Source organism: Pelophylax lessonae (assembly GCF_965119305.1).
Source record: "Pelophylax lessonae genome assembly, chromosome: 9".
Lineage (NCBI taxonomy): Eukaryota > Metazoa > Chordata > Amphibia > Anura > Ranidae > Pelophylax > Pelophylax lessonae.
The window spans coordinates 251,477,703-251,496,519 of record NC_138776.1 but is presented as its reverse complement, the minus strand read 5'-3'; the positions used below and the strand labels follow the sequence as shown (position 1 = coordinate 251,496,519).

Sequence of the window (18,817 nt, the reverse complement as noted above, 5' to 3'; positions counted from 1 at the left end):
GGAACACAGACCTGACAAAGATCACAACTTCTCCCCTCTATCACTAAAAATATATATACCCAATAGGAATTGTTTAAGTTTTAGGGCTAGACTTAGTCCCAATCGCAACCCGTTTGTCGCAACAACCATGCAAGTGATGAGATGGGAAAGAGGGACACCTATTAGCAAATGTTTGTAGGTATAGGAAGAAGGGCGAGACTTAGAGCCTGCAGTTCTTACATTTCCATAGCTCCCACCTCTGCCATATTTTATTCAAAACGTTATTACAAGGGTTCCTTTGTGTTGAAAATGTGGAGAAAGGCTGATCTTGCTCTTTCCTCCTCAGCCTGACTGTCCCTGAGCTGCCCCTTTCATTCATTGGATTTCAGTTCTTTGAATCATGGAGGCTCAGCATCACATGTGGGGGTTACCTAGGGTGGTCTGCATGAAAATACAGCCCCACTTCGGGTCACCCACCCCTTCACACTGACATCCACCCATTGAGGCAATTTATTATTTGCATAACCCCTCCCAAGGACCAACCCACTGCTTGCATATGGGGTGGGGGCTCCTGAGAGCAGTACTGAGGCAAGGGGCTGTGATGTTTTCAGGAAGCTATGTATAGCACCCTACCGGCCACTCCCACCAGCCATGATCTGCCTGCAGAGAGAAGCACAGAGACCCGGTAAAGACACCCCAGGGTCCAAAAAAATGAAAACGGAAAGGTTTAGAAAAAAATCTTTTATCATGTTGATGAGGGAGGAATAGGGAAGTCAAAATATAAGCAGATTAAACCTCAGCTTTAATAGTGGGGTCATTGTTCCCCATATGGATGTTGTTTCTAAGGGCTCATTAAGGGCCCAGAGGGTGGTAAAGCCAGATAGCTGAGCTGAGGTTCTACTGCCCCCTAAACCAGGGTATGCAGATGCCCAGGGCTGTACAAATGCCGCGGCAAAAATGAAACGACATGTTGCCTTCGGTGAGCACTATTGCCTCCAATTGGTCGCAACAACCATGCAGGTAATGAGATGGGAAAGAGGGACACCTATTAGCAAATGTTTGTAGGTATAGGACACACCCCCTGTCACGCCCCCTTAACGGAGAATTATACAAAAAAAATTATTAGTTAAACCCACAAGTGCTTTTTTTTTTTTAACCACTCCTATTCCTTTTATATTGGCTTTTAACATTTACAAAATGCTGCAATTTAGAAATTGGATGAAAGGTTTAGCACTGGGAAACACTTTTTGAAAAATAAAAAGTGCATTTTATGTACAACTATATAGATCAGTCTAAAATGAGGGACAAATGAGGAGGAAAGAGGGACAGTCCCTCCAAATCAGGGACAGTCCCTCCAAATATTTATATATAAGGATAGTGTAAAAATGAGAAAAAAAATAAATAAAATAATTAAGAAAAAAAAATGTAAAGCTCCCCGTCCCTCCGAGCTCGCGCGCAGCAGCGAACGCATACGCAAGTCGCGCCCGCATATGTAAACGGTGTTCAAACCACACATGCGAGGTATCGCCGCGATCGTTAGAGCGAGAGCAATAATTCTAGCCCTAGAACTCCTCTGTAACTCTAAACTGGTAAAAAATGTTAAAGCATCGCCTATGGTAATATATATATATATATATATATATATATATATATATATATATATATATATATATATATTAATAATAATATAAAATCCATAAAAATAATCCCAGAACCATAAAAAAAAAAAAACATCCCCAACTTCCGCCCTGTGGCTGCCAACTTCCGCTGTTTGCGTTCCACGGCCGCACAGCTACTTCCTGGTTACCATGGTGACGCCCAGCCGAGCGCTGGACACTCTTTCTAGAAGCCGATGTTCAGTAACAGAGAGCCGTTTATTGCAGCGTGGCGACCTCTACTGGTCAAAGCTGGATCAAACACGCCTGAGCGCAATGCTGATCAATCTGTCCTCGGTTCTAGACACTCGGCGGCCATTTTCTTGTAGCACACGCCGCTATACAGGTATTCAATTGGTTCATTATTTTAGTAGAAGAGAGCAATTTTGTGAAAGGAGATCTAGCGTCGTCCTACACTAGCCGTTCCGAAATACATTTTGAATAAAAAAACGCTGGAATGGTTCTTCTCACAGTCTGGGCTTGGCGGCCATTTTGTTGTAGCCCTATGGAGAAGACAAGGAGGAGCCTTAGTTGTGTTAGAATGCTCTTAGTGGGGATGTCAGCTTGGAGAAGGTAATAATATGCTGTCATAGGGGGTCCCAGCACTTCTTGTGGACAGGATTGGTTGATGGGGGCCACATGTCCTCTATACAGCACTCAGACAGGGATCAGAAGGCTCTGAAGTGGGGGAATTGGTCTTTATTGGTGGTACTGGGATCTATAATGAGATAAATATTTAAAAATCACCCTTAAAATGCATGTACCCTACTTGTGGCACTTATTATGACTAGTTAATAATACTATGACATATTATGACTAGTGCGATAGCTCCACCTACCCTTCACAACCAAAGGATTTGACCTAACTACACTTGGGGTCCCATGTTCAGCCTTTCCATGGCCAATAGCAGCATTCAAAGCACTGACAGTTGTGCCCTGCCAGGGCTACATCTAACTGAGTACCACCCCCTACTGGAGGAGGCAGGAACTGCTATGTGTTGACTGTTCATGCATTGCCACTTGACCGTTACAGATTGTCCACCAGAAGATCCAATGTCATGATGGAGAAGCGGCCGCCCCTCACATCACCGGGTAACAGGAGACATTAATTTCTTGTATTGAGGATCCCCCTAGATACACACATCCTCTGATATAAAGACATAGAAACAATGTATTCAGTCAGTGTGTGTGTTTCCTACAGATGGATCCAGTAAGAGAAACCCCCCAGAGAGATCTCCCCGTCCTCTGTATTCCCGGGACTCCACACAGGAACATCAGGAGATCCCTCAGGAGGATCAGGTAGATGGAACAAATGTTCTCAGATATAGTCCTCATGTAACCGATTCTACTTTTCCTGCAATGATGATGATCAGAAGTATTTAAAGCCGTCTGTGTCTTATTCAGAGTGACAGCCTGACTGTGGTAAAAGTTGAAGACGAAGAAGAGATGTCCATGATGGGTGATGACCCGTGTAAGGAGGAGGAAATCCCACCAGAGATCAGCACAGGTAAGTAGTAAACACTAAATCCAGAAACAAGGACATGGATTTATTGCATGGGGGGTGATCTATGCTGGACACTGCATCTTTAGTGCATGTTAAGCCGCTTGGCCGCACAGTTTCATTGGTTGCTATGATGCTATTGGCTCCACAGTGTCATTGGTTGCTATGATGCTGTCAGATCCATAGTGTCATTGGTTGTTCTAACGCTGTTGGCTCCACAGTGTCATTGGTTGCTATGATGCTGTCGGCTGCACAATGACACTGTGGAGCCAACAGCGTTAGAACAACCAATGACACTGTGGATCTGACAGCATCATAGCAACCAGTGACACTGTGCAGCCGAAAGCATCATAGCAACCAGTGACACTGTGCAGCCGAAAGCATCATAGCAACCAGTGACACTGTGCAGCCGACAGCATCATAACAACCAATGACACTGTGGAGCTGACAGCATCATAGAAACCAATGACACTGTGGAGCCAACAGCATTATAACAACCAATAACACTGTGGAGCTGACAGCATCATAGCAACCAATGACACTGTGGAGCCAACAGCATTATGACAACCAATGACACTGTGGAGCTGACAGCATCATAGCAACCAATGACACCGTTGAGTCAACATCGTTAAAACAACCAAAGACACTGTGGAGCTGAAAGCATCATAGCAACTAGTGACACTGTGCAGCCAACAGCACCATAGAAACCAATGACACTGTGGAGCCAACAGCGTTATAACAACCAATGACACTGTGGAACTGACAGCATCATAGCAACCAGTGGCACTGTGCAGCCAACAGCATCAAAGAAACTAATGACACTGTGGAGCAAACAGCGTCATAACAACCAATGACACTGTGAAGCCGACAGCATCATAGCAACCAGTGACACTGTGCAGCCAGCAGCATCATAGAAACCAATGACACTGTGGAGCTGACAGCGTCATAGCAACCAATGACACTGTGGAGCTGACAGCGTCATAGCAACTAGTGACACTGTACAGCCAACAACATCATAGCAACCATGACAATGCTGCTGAATTACCGGCCCTCTGGTCTGCATCTCTTAACCCCACAGAGCAGGGACATGTTCCCACCAGCACCCAAAGCTCTAAAGGCAGTGTTGGCCAGAAGAACATTCAGGCCCACCAGCCACATAGAAAGGGGATTGGGTTTGGAAGTATCAGAGCAATGGTGAAGCAATGTTAAACAGGTGGTTTACGGTGTAGCCCAGGCTTTCTCAAATTTTTCAGCACAGAGGAACCCTTGGAATGCTATTCCGGTCCCGGGGAACCCCTATCGCAAATGACTATATCTACAACTCATAATGCATTAGTGTGATGGTCAGTGGAAAGAATGTTCCTTACACCTGTGGTCATTGAGAAGAATTACCCCCTTTGTTGTTGTTCAGTCAATTATTCGTGTCCGACTCTTCGTGATCTCATGGACCATAGCACGCCAGGCTTTTCTTTCCTCCACTGCCTCCCGCAGCTTGCTTAACTTCATGTTCATTGATTCGATGATGCTCTCTATCCATCTTGTTTTCTGTCATCCTCTTCTTCATTTTCCTTTCATGTTTCCCAGCATCAGGGTCTTTTCTAATGAGTCCTCTCTTCGCATTAGGTGGCCAAAGTACAATAAATCCTTGGATTGCGAGCATAATTTGTTCTGGAAACATGCTTGTAATCCCAAGCACTCTTCCCCATGAGAAATAATGGAAACTCGAATGATTAATTCCACAACAACTCCTTCAGTTTATAGTCCATATAAAAAGATTATAGCAATGCGATAGGTTCTGTAACCATGAAATGTCCATCCACAAATGGCGCCTCCACAAAGGGAATTAGAAGCAAAATTCAGCAGGAGCTACAGAGTATAAAAGAGAAGAGAGGGCGCCTCTAAGTGTAGCAATATGGTTACATTTAATAAAGGTTCAACATTTAGCAATTCACATGGTTGATTATTAAAACAGGCGCATCTATGTAGGCAAGCATCCGTGGTAAAGCTGTCCACATAGACGGTCCTCCTCACCGCCGACTCCCACCGCCGGCTCTCACTGCTGTCAGTCTGCAATCGTGACCGGGAAGACTACCCATCAGTAGAGTGATCTGAAAGTGAGGCTTGAAGCGCTCGTGGAGCGCAGCGTGAAGTGATGGCGTAGATGGCAGTGCAGAGGATGGTCTATGTGGACAGCTTTACCTGTCCACATAGACCATCCTCTGTACCGATGCAGTGTGTGGCGTATGGTCTGAGCACTGACAGGCTGACCCCCCACCCCTACAACCTCTGCAGCAATGCTGGCAGCACTCATACATCTATTTCTCAAAGTCAACTTCTGGATATGACGCTGAGCACGTGCACTCAACTTCTTTGGTCGACCATGGCGAGGCCTGTTCTGAGTGGAACCTGTCCTGTTAAACGGCTGTATGATCTTGGCCACCATGCTGCAGCTCAGTTTCAGGGTCTTGGCAATCTTCTTATAGCCTAGGCCATCTTTATGTACAGCAACAATTCTTTTTTTTCAGATCCTCAGAGAGTTCTTTGCCATGAGGTAACTGAAATCCAATTGGGAAAAGACCGCTCCAGGTGGGCTGGGTATCGGGTGCCGGTCGGATCCGTCAATCCGGAATCACATGAAGCAAAAAAGAGATGACCGCACTCCGATATAAATCAAAAATTGGAGTAAAATTTATTCCACATCAAACAAATAGGCAAACTGGAACAACACACTGTGGATGCAGGACACAAAGGCAGACGCGTTTCACGACTTAGGGATGTCGCTTACTCATTGCCAGTGTGTTGTTCCAGTTTGCCTATTTGTTTGATGTGGAATAAATTTTACTCCAATTTTTGATTTATATCGGAGTGCGGTCATCTCTTTTTTGCTTCATATCTTTGCCATGAGGTGCCATGTTGAACTTCCAGTAACCAGTATGAGAGAGTGAGAGCGATAGCACCAAATTTGACACACCTGCCTGAGACCTTGTAACACTAACGAGTCACATGACACCTGGGAGGGAAAATGGCTAATTGGACCCAATTTGGACATTTTCACTTAGGGGTGTACTCACTTTTGTTGCCAGCGGTTTAGACATTAATTGCTGTGTTATTTGATGTATTTCGAGGGGACAGCAAATTTACACTGTTATACAAGCTGTACACTCACTACTTTACATTGTAGCAAAGTGTCATTTCTTCAGTGTTGTCACATGAAAAGATAGAATAAAATATTTACAAAAATGTGAAATGCTGTATATAAAAATATATGGGGTGTTTTGGGGCTAGAATGAAAGCCTAAAAGTGAAACATAGGTAGTGGCAAATTATATACCTGAGCTAATTAATGGATAAAAACATTTTTTTGGAAAATTAAACATTTCATTGCATCACACAGATACTAAATATAATCACAAAGACGCCCCCAGACCACCCCCAAATGGATAGGGATAACTAATAAATAATTGGACCAACTGTTAATTATTGCTTCAAAAGAGGTAAATACATATAAAAGCTAAGGTAACACCCATGACCGTTTCCTATGTAGATTCCATACATGTGGGGAGACCTAATGGTGTCCCCATGTGCATGCAATCCCGGGGGTACAAGTGTGACAACCTACAGAGCAGAGAGGCAAAAAACAGAAGGGGGAAGAGGGTAAAAGGATTATTTTATAGGATTGTACTGACATCCAATTCCTCATTGAGTCCCCAAAGAGAGAGGGTGTCCAGGATGAAAATCCAGTAGACCTCCCATTGCCAGAGCCACTGGAATCACTCTGCCTTGGGGAGAACTCTAGGCAATGCTTCAATGATCCACACTCGCAGACCCTCTGTAGACTTCCTCTTCAGCCCAGACATTCCATGACAGTGTTTCTCTAAACTCCACACCTTATATTCTCATCTACACCTGTACCTATGCCCCATAATAGCCATTTATAGCGAATGTGACCATTACAATTTATGTGAATATTGAGGACCCCCCTAGATACACACATCCTCTGATATAAAGACATAGAAACAATGTATTCAGTCAGTGTGTGTGTTTCCTACAGATGGATCAAGTAATGGGAACCCACCAGAGAGATGTCCTAGTCCTCTGTATTCCCGGGACTCCACACAGGAAGATCAGGAGATCTCTCAGGAAGATCAGGTAGATGGGTCTTCAGCTTTTATGTAATGCATTAACTCAAATTTAAAGGACCTCTGCTGAGTCTTCTGCAGTAACTATTGGTATTTTAAATCATAGGCAATTTTTTCTTCTTTAGGATGAAAATCTGCTTAATATTAAGGTTGAAGTGAAGGAGGAAGCAGAAGAACCCTATGTGGTGGATGATGATCCATGTAAGGAGGAGGAAAGTCCTCCAGAGATCAGCACAGGTGAGTAATAAACACTAAATCCAGAGTAGAGTGCCAGATTCTCCTTGTTCAGTCACTACAACAATCTCTTCTTCTCCCCCCTTCCCCAGATGGAAGATACAGAAGGTACAGCATGAAGGACCATCTTGTCACATCTCCAGACGGTGGGATTGAAGATGTTGACTCTACATCCGGCTCCTCAGAAGGAAGCCCCATCACTTCAGATCTCCATCCTTTACGGCACAGTATAGACCTATCATTTGATCGCTCTACACAAGGGGGGAGTTCTCCTGATTTCTCCGAGGCCACTGCCCATCAAATCATTGCTCGAGGGGGTGATGTGTTACCGTGTTCCGAGTGTGGGAAGTGTTTCAACAAGAGAGCAGATCTTAACGTACATCTTCGAATTCACACCGGAGAGAAGCCTTACTCTTGTTCTGAATGCAGGAAAAGCTTTTCCAGGAAACGTTACCTCATTGAACATCAGAAAACTCACACGGGCCAGGACCTTTACTCTTGTTCAGAGTGCGGGAAAAGTTTTACCCGGAGGCCGAACCTTATTTTGCACCATAAGACTCATACTGGGGAGAAACCGTATTCGTGTTCAGAATGCGGGAAGTCTTTTATATACAAGACTCATCTCGTTACCCACCAGCGGACTCATACGGGAGAGAAGCCCTATTCTTGCTCTGAGTGTGGAAAGTCCTTTAAAGACAGGTCGTATTTTATCAGTCACCAAAAGGTTCACACGGGGGAGAAGCCTTACCCCTGCACCGAGTGCGGGAAAAGCTTCAAGTGGAAATCGAACCTTGTGACCCACCAGAGAACGCACACGGGGGAGCGGCCTTACGCCTGCACAGAGTGTGGGAAGTGTTTTCCGGACAAAGCGTATCTCATCGCCCATCAAAAGCTTCACTCGGGGGAGAAGCCTTATCCTTGTCCCGATTGTGGCAAATGTTTTTCAGTCAAATCGAACCTTATTAAGCATAGGAAAATCCATGTTCAGAAACCCTTCCTGTGCCGCGAATGCAGAAGCTGCTTTGAGTCAAAGCCGTTGTTGGATTACCATAAAACCATGCATGGCCTAGAAAAGGAGGAGTCGTTCTGAGAACAATGTCCCTAATGCCATGTGCTAGGGCCAATTTATTACCAACGATATGAGAAGTCTTCTTCTTGCAAGATCTACCAATGGAAGGCGAAGGTGTACTTCTCCTGGTGTGCGTCCCAGGGATTCCACCCTAGGAGATGCTCCTTGGCTTCCAGGGTTTGCCAAGATGCTTCAAATGTCCAGATGCATCCTAAAAAAAATCAACCATGGCCTACTGTGAGATTACCAAAGACATTGAAGGGGAATATTCTGAGCAGCTGAGGAAAGGAAGGTCCAGTGGTCCTAGGTCCTAGCTCTGCTCTTGGGTGGCACTCAACCATGGATGAGCAGGATGTAGTCCTACCCAGAAGAAATAATGGCCTACTGAATCTGTATATTTTATAACAACCAGATTAAAGTGAACCTGTCCTCATTTTATCCCATGTGACATATAATGCAGTGTACTAGGAGCATCCAAACCTAAGCCCTCGGTTATGCAACAAGTAACTTCAGCTTCAGAGTCAGAGCTCTCCCATCCCCTCCCATGCCTCATTACTCCGCATAGTACGCTGTTTAATTCTTGGTTTGGGGGTTTGTGTGTCAAATACAAAACTACAAATGCAAGTCCAAAGACCAATATTGACCTTAAAGTGGTTGTAAACCCATACATATACCCAGTGAAGCATCTGACCTCAGGTGATAGACAGAGATGAAAAGAAATCCTCCTACATAAGTTGTACCTGGTTATCTGCAGTTTTGTCTTCTCTACATCTCTTTAAAGTCTAGAATGTATAAATTGGTTGCTTAGACCTACCCCAGGAGGTACAGTGCCTTGCAAAAGTATTCGGCCCCCTTGAATTTTTCGACCTTTTGTCACATTTCAGGCTTCAAACATAAAGATATAAAACTGTAATTTTTTGTGAAGAATCAACAACAAGTGGGACACAATCATGAAGTGGAACGAAATTTATTGGATATTTCAAACTTTTTTAACAAATAAAAAAACTGAAAAATTGAGCGTGCAAATTTATTCAGCCCCCTTAAGTTAATTCTTAAGGGGGCTGCGATTACAGCTGTAAGTCGCTTGGGGTATGTCTCGATCAGTTTTGCACATCGAGAGACTGAAATTTTTGCCCATTCCTCCTTGCAAAACAGCTCGAGCTCAGTGAGGTTGGATGGAGAGCATTTGTGAACAGCAGTTTTCAGTTCTTTCAACAGATTCTCGATTGGATTCAGGTCTGGACTTTGACTTGGCTATTCTAACACCTGGATATGTTTATTTGTGAACCATTCCATTGTAGATTTTGCTTTATGTTTTGGATCATTGTCTTGTTGAAAGACAAATCTCTGTCCCAGTCTCAGGTCTTTTGCAGACTCCATCAGGTTTTCTTCCATAATGGTCCTATATTTGGCTCCATCCGTCTTCCCATTAATTTTAACCATCTTCCCTGTCCCTGCTGAAGAAAAGCAGGACCAAACCATGATGCTGCCACCACCATGTTTGACAGTGGGGGTGGTGTGTTCAGGGTGATGAGCTGTGTTGCTTTTACGCCAAACATAACGTTTTGCATTGTTGCCAAAGAGCACCTTCTTCCACATGTTTGGTGTCTCCCAGGTGGCTTGTGGCAAACTTTAAACAACACTTTTTATGGATATCTTTAAGAAATGGCTTTCTTCTTGCCACACTTCCATAAAGGCCAGATTTGTGCAGTATACGACTGATTGTTGTCCTATGGACAGAGTCTCCCACCTCAGCTGTAGATCTCTGCAGTTCATCCAGAGTGATCATGGGCCTCTTGGCTGCATCTCTGATCAGTCTTCTTCTTGTATGAGCTGAAAGTTTAGAGGGACGGCCAGGTCTTCGTAGATTTGCATTGGTCTGATACTCCTTCCATTTCAATATTATTGCTTGCACAGTGCTCTTTGGGATATTTAAAGCTTGGGAAATCTCATTGTATCCAAATTCGGCTTTAAACTTCTCCACAACAGTATCTCGGACCTGCCTGGTGTGTTCCTTGTTCTTCATGATGCTCTCTGCACTTTAAACGGACCTCTGAGACTATCACAGTGCAGGTGCATTTATACGGAGACTTGATTACACACAGGTGGATTCTATTTATCATCATTAGTCATTTAGGTCAACATTGGATTATTCAGAGACCCTCACTGTACTTCTGGAGAGAGTTTGCTGCACTGAAAGTAAATGGGCTGAATAATTTTGCACGCCCAATTTTTCAGTTTTTTTATTTGTTAAAAAAGTTTAAAATATCCAATACATTTCATTCCACTTCATGATTGTGTCCCACTTGTTGTTGATTCTTCACAAAAAATTACAGTTTTATATCTTTATGTTTGAAGCCTGAAATGTGGCAAAAGTTCGAAAAGTTCAAGGGGGGCGAATACTTTCGCAAGGCACTGTACCTCATTCCTAGTAGAGAGTAGACAAAATAATATATGGAGTGGGACTTTCCATAGGTACCAAATAGCCATTAAAAATATTTTAAAAAGATTGATTGTACATACATCTCAATGTGTTTCAACTCATAAAGAGTCATCAAAATACTAGTGGTTAGACTCTGCCTGGGCCACATCCCTCATGAACTATACAAAATTGTTTGCCCTGAGTATTGGGACTTTTTAGGCACATTTATATTTGATCATACAAATAAAAAATGTTTATAAAAAATCATATATTTTATTAATACATGTTTAAAAACTGGTTATTACATATACAAAAAATACATAACAATGTTCACACGACGCAATGAGAAAGTGCAGAGAAGGGCAACCAAACTGATAAGAGGCATGGAGGAGCTCAGCTATGAGGAAAGATTAGAGGAAATTATTTTATTCTCTCTTGAGAAGAGGAGATTGAGGGGGGATATGATCACCATGTAAAAATACATAAGGGGTCCATATAGTGAACTTGGTGTTTGAAATATTTACTTTAAGGTCATCACAGAGGAGAAGGGGGCACTCTTTACGTCTAGAGGAAAACAGATTTTGTCTCCAAATACGGAAAGGTTTCTTCACAGTAAGAGCTGTGAAAATGTGGAATAGACTCCCTCCAGAGGTGGTTCTGGCCAACGCAGTAGATTGCTTTAAAAAAGGCCTGGATTCTTTCCTGGGTGTACATAATATAACTGGGTACTAATATTTATAGGTAGAGTTGACCCAGGGAATATCGGATTGCTTCTCGGGGGATCAGGAAGGAATTTTTTCCCCTGCTGTAGCAAATTGGATCATACTTTGCTGGGTTTTTTCGCCTTCCTCTGGATCACCTGTGGGTATATGATTATGTATTTGGGATTGTATGGTTGGGTTTTCTTTACTGTTTTTTTTTTTTTTTTTGTTTTTTATTGGTTGAGCCAGATGGGATATGTAACTATATTACGATGGACTTCGAATACACCAACTGTAAAGGATGCGATGATGAAGTTGTAACTTCCTCCACCCCACTCGTTTCAAAGAGCAAAAACTCTCCTTCATCATGGGTATGGGAGTTGTCACTTTGTCAGGGCCTAGATTCGAACCCAGGTCCTCAGTTGTTTCTGGCAGTGCTTCTTCTTGTTGATCTATCCAGCAGCTGATACTTATTCTTCCTTAATCTGTTTGGTGACCTAGACCTTGTCCAGTCTCCTGTCCAGTTCCTTACCCAGCCTCCTGTGAAATCTGAACCTTTGGCCACTCCTTTGAACTTCCTATTTATACCTGATCTGGAAACTTCCTGATGCCAGATTATTGTGCTTTTGCCCAGATCTAGCTTTGTGTGCTTCATCCTCCCGAATCTTCTACTTCTGTACCGACCTCCAGCTAGCTTCCAGAACTACGCCTCTGCCTGCTGCCATTTTGCTCTTCACTGCCTGTGTACCGATCTTCGGCTACGACTACGAATACTCTTCTGCTTGCTCCCTCAATCCGGCTGATCTCTTGTGTACCAGACCCTGCTTGTTGACCACGGTTGTGCTGCTGCTTTCTGCGACTGGACTCTGAGCCTGATCCAGTAATCGTGACACACTTAAAGTCAATCGCATGGCATTGCATGTAGAGACATTACATGTATCCTCTTAAAAACAAAATCTGAAGCTTCTGCTCGTCCACCCAGTTTTTGACACCCTATATGAGGCTTGTTCAAAGGAAAGCAATGGCGGGTAGTTGTACATTTTTAGAGTTTAAGAATTTTTTGTGGTAAAAGGTGTCACTGAGACCTGAAAGACTCCTTCCCTGAAACTCCAAGACTATAATGAATTTGCTCAGGTTGGATTCAAGTATTGAATTCCCTGGAAACTAGTAGTTATCTGGATGGTATGTAGTAAGGTGTCATCGGTTGGAAGCACACAACTTCATCATCGCACCCTTCACAGTTGGTGTATTCGCAGTCCATCATAAAATGTACACATTGTGTCGTGTGAACATTGTCATGTATTTTTTGTATATGTAATAACCAGTTTTTTAACATGCATTATTAAAATATATAATTTATTATACACATTTTTTCATTCGTATGATCAAACATAAAAGTGCCTAAAAAGTCCCAATATTCAGGGGAAAGAATTTTGTACAACTTGTAAAGAGTCTTCATCAGGAGGTAACAAGTGCATTATAAACTCAATGATGTATATGCTAAAAAGGGAAGATGCATGTCTACAGAGGCCCTCTCAAAAGGGTCAGATAAGATGCAAGTGATACAAGCCCAGCCAGGCCTCAAAAACAGTAAGGAAGGAAAACTCCAAGAAAGGTTACCTGGTATTGTATATGGGAAAGACCTACAAACCACAGGAGCCTCTAAGGATCTCAACTTGACAATGATGGGTAACAAAGCCAAGGGCTTACAGGAACGCCTTAATGGATCCAGAAAAGAGAACCCCTTGCATCTTATCTGAGCCCATTGATGGGGCTTCTGTAGACATGCATCTTCTCTTCTTAACATATATCATATTTGGTTTATAATGCACTTATTACTTTCTGATGAAGACTGTGAAATGCCCTGATGAAGACTGTGAAATGCGTTGAGGTTTTTCAGGCTGAATTTGGAGACATCTTCATTGATAAATGCTGTATTCATTGATGTATTTGTTTGCTATATGTCTCATGTATGGTTACATATTTTAAGCTCTGCTAATAAACAATACATCTTTTAAAGAAATATGTTAATGGTTATTTGGTACCTATACAAAAGTCCCACTCCATATATTTTTTGTCCCCCAAGAATTTATATTGCTTGTCTGAGCTTTCAGAAAAGAGGTGCAGAAAGCACATTGCAGAGCTCAGTGAGGAGAGCTCTGAGAGTTGATTGGAGGGAAGGGACACACGCCCCTGATGATGTCAAGTGTGACGAAACTCACCGGGTGGAGTTGAATCATGTGACGCAGACGCACTATCTGAGCTCAGCCATGGTACTGGTTTGAAACAAACCATTGCTATTGCTTCATCTTTGGTTCTGCCTGAGGTTTTTTGTGCACATTGTGAGTACCCTGTACATTTTTTATCTTGCCTTCAATAAATTTTATAAAGCGATGCCTGCTCAATGAATGCTTTTATTTTTTTGTACTTATATTGTTGGAACCTTTTTCCATGAGTCTTAAGGATCTGGACCCAGCGATTGTTTTGACCACACAAGCGAGATTAACTGTTGCTAACCCCCAGCAGTCATCGTTGTCTGGTGACAGTGTGTACTTTCATCTTGGTGGTGGATTCATTCTTTTTCACATACACTTTTACAGAACAGCGATTTGCCTTGTTTACATAGTCAGACTTCCGTTCTGCCTGTGTCCCTCTCCAAGATATGCAGGATCACGTGTATATATATATTCTTGATAGTGACAAGAACACTAGAGGGATATGCTTTGTTCATATTTCATATCTGAGGTTCACAACCACCATTTTTCTACAAATGGTACAATTGATCCCTAAACCAGGGAAGGATCCATCATTATGTTCATCATATAGACCTATCTCTCTATTAAATGTAGATGGGAAGATCCTTTCAAAGATTCTGGCCACTCGACTTAATAGTGTTATTATAGACTTGATCCACCCGGACCAAACTGGATTTATACCTGAACGGGGCACGGATATTAATATCCAGAGATTGTTTACACATATGGCCTTGGCGTCGGGGGAGGGAGCAGGTGTGGTCGCCTCCCTCGACGCCGAGAAAGCATTTGATTCTGTTGAGTGGCCATTTCTTTGGAAGAACCTAGCTGGTTTCGGCGTTGGCCCTAACTTTGTCTCATGGATTAAGCTTCTCTATGGGAATCCTACGGCTAGGGTCCGCACTAACTCATCCCTGTCGGATAAATTCCCTCTACTGAGGGGCACCAGACAGGGTTGTCCGTTATCCCCGACCTTGTTTGCCTTGGCCTTGGAGCCTCTCGCGATTATGTTGCGGGCGGATCCACAAGTACGGGGCATTAAGGTGGGGGTTATTGAAGAGAAGTTGTCCTTATATGCAGACGACACCTTGATCTATTTAGCCGATGCTTCCACTTCATTACATAGGGCCCTACAATTATTCGACATTTTTGGTCGTTTTTCAGGTATACGTATTAACTGGTCTAAGTCCGTCCTCTTCCCATTACACCCATCGATACCTTTAATAGACACTCAGACACCGTTGAAATGGGTACAGGATATGGTGTATTTAGGCATCAAAGTGGGTCCAACATTGGAGGTGTACCAGCAAAATAACATTGACCCTTTAGTTTTACAACTAAATAAAAGGTGTGCGTCATGGCGCATGCTTCCCTTGTCCCCAATTGGCAGAATAAACTTATTAAAAATGAGTTATCTTCCGAAATTTTTGTATTTTTTTCGTAACTCTCCCATTGATATGACTAGAACCTTTTTCTCGAGATTAGACAGTATGGTAACAACTTTTGTATGGGCCGGACGTATTCCACGAGTCGCAAGGCGTAAGTTATATCTTCCTCTTGCAAGAGGAGGTTTAGCGTTTCCTAACTTTAAGTTGTATTTTTGGGCGGCTGTACTAGTGACGGTCCGGTGGTGGTTCTCCCAGCCCAAAACTAACTCCGCAGTTACACTAGAAGCAGCACTGCTGGGTTCCTATGCGGCCCTTAGTAATCTGGTTTTCCGGGGTGAAAGGGCACATCCTCAAATAACCAGTCTGATGAAGACGGTGCTGCGGATATGGACTCGGGCGCGGGTGATATATAACGCACCTTTACATATATCTCCCCACACTCCGCTGTGGGGCAATCCTAATCTAATACATCTGTATCAACTTCCTGATCCCCAGGTATGGGCTGCCAGAGGGATAGTTACGATGAAACATGTTATTAGAGATGGAAAACTTCAAAGCTTTGAAGCTCTCCAGTCTACCCACTCATTGCCTCCCACTATGGGGTTTCGTTATCGCCAGCTTAGTCATGCTATGCGGGCTCAGTTCCAAGGCCCTGTTGTCTTGGAATCGGACCCTTTGGAGAAAATGCTAACTTTTAAGGTAATAGGGAAAACTCTCTCTGCTATATATTTAATACTCTCAACAGATCATAGTCAGTCCCTTGAGAAAACCTATAATAAATGGAAGGATGACATCCCAGATTTGACTGTTGAAGATTGGGAGAATTCGGTTAATAATTATATCCCATCAATGATAGCGGCTAAGGACAGATTCATACAACTCAAATTCTTACATAGAGCATACTACACGCCACAACGTCTTGCTAGGATATATCCCATGAAGGATCCTTCGTGCACTAGATGTGGGCATGAAATTGGTACTTTTTTACATGTTGTTTGGTCGTGTCCCGAGCTGGCAACCTTTTGGAAGGCAGTGACGGGTACTATTGGGGAAATTTTTGACATTATGATTCCTTTGGACCCAAAGGTAACTTTACTGAGTAACCTTACAGAAGTGGCTGGGGATAGATATACTAAAAAGTGCATTATGTATACCCTGTTTTATGCCAGGAGAGAAATCCTTCTGCGATGGAAGTTACCCGAACCTCCCACCCGATCAACCTGGATAGCTGCTGTTGCTAAGACACTTCCATTCTACCGTTTTACATACGGTAGTAGGAATTGCCCAAAAAAATTCGATAAAGTGTGGTCAGCCTGGATTGATGCTGTAGGTGTGCCAATGTCACCTGTTTCATAATGATAGAAGCAGGAACTTATTAATTAATTGATGATATATAAATTTTTTTTTTTTTTTTTTTTGATCCTAAAGCGGTTTATTGATAGTCCCCTTCCCTTCCTCTCCCAATTTTGTTTTTTTTTTTTTTGTTTTTTTGTGTGTTTGTATGTATGGATAATATTTTTCCTTGCTCAGAGTAATGTATTGTAGTTGTAAATATTGGTATTGTTTGTATGTTTAACAATAAAATAAAAATTTAATTGTAAAAAAACAAATGGTACAATTAGGCCCAGTTATTGGGCGAAACATGTCAGAGGGGGAAGCACTAAGTGTTTGCTTTTCTGGAACAATAAAGTTACACTTGTGTTGAATCTTAACAGTGTTGTCTGCTTTTTTTTCACTTAACTTTGGATTTGTGGGTGGTTTGGGGTATAAGATGAGTCCTCGCTTGGCTTCTGCGGATGACCCTTGTGGTCAGTGAATCTTTTTCCTTCTTAGTTTCTCTTCATCCCTCCTGGAGGTCCATTCTAAGTCAACTCTTCCTCCTTTTACAGGTAAATCGCACTGACTGTCTGACTTTACGACGGTTGCAGTGTTTCCTGGATTTTGTTAACTGCTCACAGACTTTTTTTACTAAGTTCATAAGGTAATAAAGGTGGTTACAAATGTCAGAAAAGTGTCTGGTCTGATTTGTTAGAAAAGTCATTGTGTCAGATGGTCCAAAGAAGGGGTCTCCAAACTATGGTCTGCAGGTCCACCTATGGTCTCGGTTTCTCTCCAGAAACCACAATTTCCCCCCTTTCTCTGGTCCCCAGTGCAGATGGGGACCATGTTGTAAGGGGAACTCTGATGTAAGGGGCTCTGATGGGGACACTGATGTAAGGAGGACTCGCTTTGGGACCCTTACATAAGGGAGGACACCGACGGGGACCCTAATATAAAGGGGAGTCTGTTAGGGAGCTTGACATAAGGGAGATCTTATTTGGGGACCTTGACATAAGGAGGGACTCTGATGGGGATCAGGGAGGATGGACAATGAATATTTGTTATTGTGATGTTTCCAACCCCAGCAATGGTGACCTTCTGTGTGAGATCTATGAGCTTAAAGCCTCGTACACACGCAATGAATTTCCGCCGACCGGTCGTCCGTCTTTTGTCCAGAGTGGTGTCTGTTGGTTGGAATGTGCTCTAGACTGCACACAAATTTTCCCGTACGACAGAATTCTACTTCAGAAGTGATGTCATGTGTTGGATTGCTTTCTTTGTGTTCTTTCATCTCTGAGCATGCCTAGTTTTGCTCATAAGATTTTTTCCCATCGAAATCTGTACTAATGAGACGAAAATCGGACGTGTTTTGATGGTCGACAAAAATTATATAGCCTGCACACCAGGATTTTTTCGGCCGAAAAGTCGGAGTCGGTTGTCGGAAGCACCATACTAACAAGCCGAAAATCGGCAGATCGGTCGTCGGACGAAATTTCCCGGCCGAATTTCTTCTCGTGTGTACGGGGCTTTACTTTTGAAAAAAGTGGACAGAAAGCTCTGAAATGCACTTCACTGGCTGGACTGACCGTCATGAAAGGCGCTACACTTGACATGAACTATATACAGCGGGTAAAATAAGTATTGAACACGTCATCATTTTTCTCGGTAAATATATTGCTAAAGGTGCTATTGACATGAAATTTTCACCACATGTCTGTAACGACCTGTGCAATCCATACATACAAAGCAACCAAAACATATAAGTTCAGAAATGAAGTTATGTGTAATAAAATGGAAGGCCACAGAGAAAAAGTAATGAACACGCTAACTAAAATTTATTTAGTTCTTGGCACAAAATCCATTGTTGGAAAGGAAAGCTTCAAGATGCCTCCTGAATAGAGAAACGAGTCGCCTGCATTGCTCAGGTGTGATTTTGGCCCGTTCTTCCATACAGTCTTCAAATCTTGAAGGTTCCAAAGGCCTCTTCTATGAATCTGATCTTTAGTTTTTTCCATTGAGTTTCTATTGGATTCAAATAAGGTGATTGGCTGGGCCATTCTAACAGCTATATTTTCTTTCTTTAAGACCAATTGAGAGTTTCCTTGGCTTGGTGTTTGGGATCATTGTCTTGCTGAAATGTCCTCCCTCATTCATCTTCA

At 42.8% G+C, this 18,817-nt stretch overlaps 1 protein-coding gene across 1 annotated transcript in view; it reads left to right on the top strand.

Annotated features, from left to right (window-relative positions):
* The window catches only part of LOC309564362 (uncharacterized protein), a 67,008-nt gene that overhangs the window by 14,542 nt on the left and 33,649 nt on the right, over positions 1-18,817 (top strand). The window contains exons 9-15 of the mRNA XM_082268989.1: positions 2,619-2,725; positions 2,835-2,932; positions 3,038-3,140; positions 7,185-7,282; positions 7,398-7,509; positions 7,599-8,595; positions 17,172-17,227. Coding sequence (XP_082125115.1) covers positions 2,619-2,725; positions 2,835-2,932; positions 3,038-3,140; positions 7,185-7,282; positions 7,398-7,509; positions 7,599-8,595; positions 17,172-17,227 — 1,571 coding nt within the window. The remainder of the gene's footprint in view (positions 1-2,618; positions 2,726-2,834; positions 2,933-3,037; positions 3,141-7,184; positions 7,283-7,397; positions 7,510-7,598; positions 8,596-17,171; positions 17,228-18,817) is intronic.